General features: G+C 51.5%; 1 protein-coding gene across 1 annotated transcript; it reads left to right on the forward strand.

Annotated features, from left to right (window-relative positions):
* Positions 1 to 904: 904 nt before the first annotated feature.
* LOC130480797 (coiled-coil domain-containing protein 166-like) lies at positions 905 to 1,789 on the forward strand. Its single transcript, XM_056853420.1, has one exon. It carries the CDS (start codon positions 905 to 907, stop codon positions 1,787 to 1,789), a length of 885 nt encoding a protein of 294 aa, XP_056709398.1.
* The last annotated feature ends 985 nt before the right edge of the window (positions 1,790 to 2,774 follow it).

Here is a 2,774-nt window from a genome sequence, read left to right on the forward strand (position 1 = left end):
TTGCCCGTAGCCCCTGGCAGCAACGCCTTCCCAGCTCCCAAGACCCTGGCAGTGCCAACACTGGGCCCAAAAGGAACATCTGCAAAGATTTGAAATTCGGCCCACCTTTCCAATTTTGCCATGCAGCTTTTGGATTCCGCAGGTCCTATTTTGAACATGAACCCCCCCCCCCCCGCATTTGTAAATTTGGATGCTTAGGCTTGTTGACATCTCTGGCACATTTCAGTTTGGGCTGCTGTTGAGTATGAAATTGGAAAAGCGGTCAGAAATGTCAGATACGAAACATTGTTTGTCAGTGTCCGGAAGGATAAACGTGCCAGTCTGTGACAATAAAAACAAAAGATCCAGAGATTGATTGGGACTTGAGCTTTCAGGGAATAGAGCCCACCGCCAGCTACGAAATTCTTGCAGTTCCTAAATGGGACATCCTGCAAAAGGCATCATTTTGTTAGCGCCACCCGCAGATCACACTAAGGATCCAGCTCTTGGTGCTTTGTCCAAGTATGAAATAACCGTCCACAGGCAGAAATAAAGTAAAAATCTTTGGTTTATTGTGCACAACAGAGGCCACTGCTAGCAAGCAAGGGTTGCTGAATGCAGAGAGCATTTGACACGAGCATAATGTCACCTTATATACCTTTTTGCTGGTGTGTAGTAATACAACATTATGATTTGCACGTGACATATAGCAGTACATGACATATAATAAAAACGTACTAGTGACACCTGAGTTAGTATAATCAATATTGGAATGTGGACTGGCGATACATTGGTTGTTGGGGTCTTCTTTGAAATGCGTAGACAACCTTGAGAATGTGTGTTCTACTGATACGCATAGATGTCAGATTGCCATCATTGGCCTGCATCAGACTCCTTTCTGCTTTCTCCCTTCCCAGGCCTCACAATGCCTCCCAAGCGAGGAAAGAAGGAACAGCCAGCCAAGGAGGAGACCACAGGCACAAGGGAAGCTGCTGAGGACGTTGTGCCCACCCAGGAAGCTGCACTGCTGCTCCAAGACTATGAGCGCATCTGCCAGCAACTGGAAGACTTGAAAGTGCAGCGGGCACAACTGCGGGAGCAGAATGACTTTCTGCAGCAGGAGGCGCAGTGCCTTCAGTCCGAGAGCCTGGAATTCACGGGCTACCTGGCCAAGCGAGTCCAGAGACGCCAGGATGCTGCCGTCTCCCTGACCGAGGAGAACCGGCAGATGCTGAGGGAGATCCGGCAGCAACATCAGGAGGTGCTTGCCCGCTTCCAGGAGCAGGAGGCCGCTCTGCGGGATGAGCTGCTGCGGAAGGAAGCAGAAGTCGCTCGACTGGGCTCAGAACTGGAGGGGTTGGGGAAGATCCGGGCCCTGCAGCAGGAGCAGGTGGCCCGCATTCAGGAACTTCAGCGCGAGCTGGCAGCTGCCAGGAAGCAGCAGGTCGACCGCCTCCAGGAAACAAAGGCCGGCTTCTTGCAGCAGAAGGCGGTCTATGAGAAAGAGGCCCAGCAGCAAATGGAGCGCTTGGCCCAGCAGGCACAAGAGGTGGCAACGCTGTGCCAGCGGGAACACAGCGAGGTGGTGAAACGGCAGAATCAGGAGCTGCGGCAGGAGCTGCAGCAGTTGGTCCGACGGGCGAACGAGCTGCGGAAGCACAAGCAGCGGCTCGAGGACCAAGCCCAGCGATTGCGGCAAGAACATCGCTGCCTGCAAGAGATCGCCCTTTTGCGCCACTGCCGTGGGCGCCAGAAAGATATCCCACCAGGGGACGACAGAACAGGGCACTCCTTGCCAGGACAACCTTAGACACAACAGAAGGGTTTATTAAGATCACGTGTTGGATCCACAGTAGAGTCCCCCATGTGGAACTAGCTCCCACCCTGTCCTTATGTGGCTGAATCGTGGTTGATTTGTCCATCTAGCTCAGTGTTGCCTCTCTGACTGGCAGCAGACATCCAGTGTTTCAGGCAGAGACGGTTTATTTCCCCCCACCACACACACACACACCTGCTTCATTCCTAGTGTCCAAGACGTGCAATTTCAGGCTGTGCTCCTTCTCACATCCAGGTTGCTGCACTCCTTTCTTAGCCAGTATCCTAGTGGTTAGCGTATCAAACTAGGATATGGGAGACCTGGGTTCAAATCTCTGCCATGAAGCTCCCTAGGTGAATTTGGGCCAGCTACTCTGTCTAAACTATCTTATGGGGTTGTTGTGAGGATATCATGGGACAGAGAGAGCCATAAACACTGCCCTGAGCTCCTTGGAGAAAGGTGAGATAAAAAAGATACTCGATAGTGTTTGCAAAATAATTATTCTTTTTTTTGTTCACCCAAATTCTTTATTGTCTTGCAGCCCCCCTTCCTTTGTTTGGAACGGCTTTGCCTGAACCACCCTTCTGTCCCACTGAGACATCTCATATTGCTCCATCATGAAATCCAGCGTGGTATAGTGGTTAAGAGCGGTGGTTTGGAGCGGTGGAATCTGATCTGGAGAACTGGGTTTGATTCCCCTCTCCTCCACATGAGCTGCAGATACTAATCTGGTGAACTAGATTTCTTTCCCCACTCCTACACACGAAGCCAGCTGGGTGACCTTGGGCAAGTCACGCTCTCTCAGCCTCACCCACCTCACTGGGTGTCTGTTGTGGGGACGGGAAGGCGATTGTAAGCCGGTTTGATTCTCCCTTAAGTGGTAGAGAAAGTTGGCATATAAAAACCAACTCCTCCTCTTCTTCTTCATCAGTTGCCAGCCTCCAGGTGGGGGCTGGAGTTCTCCCAGAATTACAAATGA

Source organism: Euleptes europaea, chromosome 7 (assembly GCF_029931775.1).
Source record: "Euleptes europaea isolate rEulEur1 chromosome 7, rEulEur1.hap1, whole genome shotgun sequence".
In the NCBI taxonomy this organism is placed as follows: domain Eukaryota; kingdom Metazoa; phylum Chordata; class Lepidosauria; order Squamata; family Sphaerodactylidae; genus Euleptes; species Euleptes europaea.

What these genes read in the sequence shown, in the direction of transcription:
- LOC130480797 (XM_056853420.1), top strand. Translation starts at nt 905, where the DNA reads ATGCCTCCCAAGCGAGGAAAGAAGGAACAGCCAGCCAAGGAGGAGACC.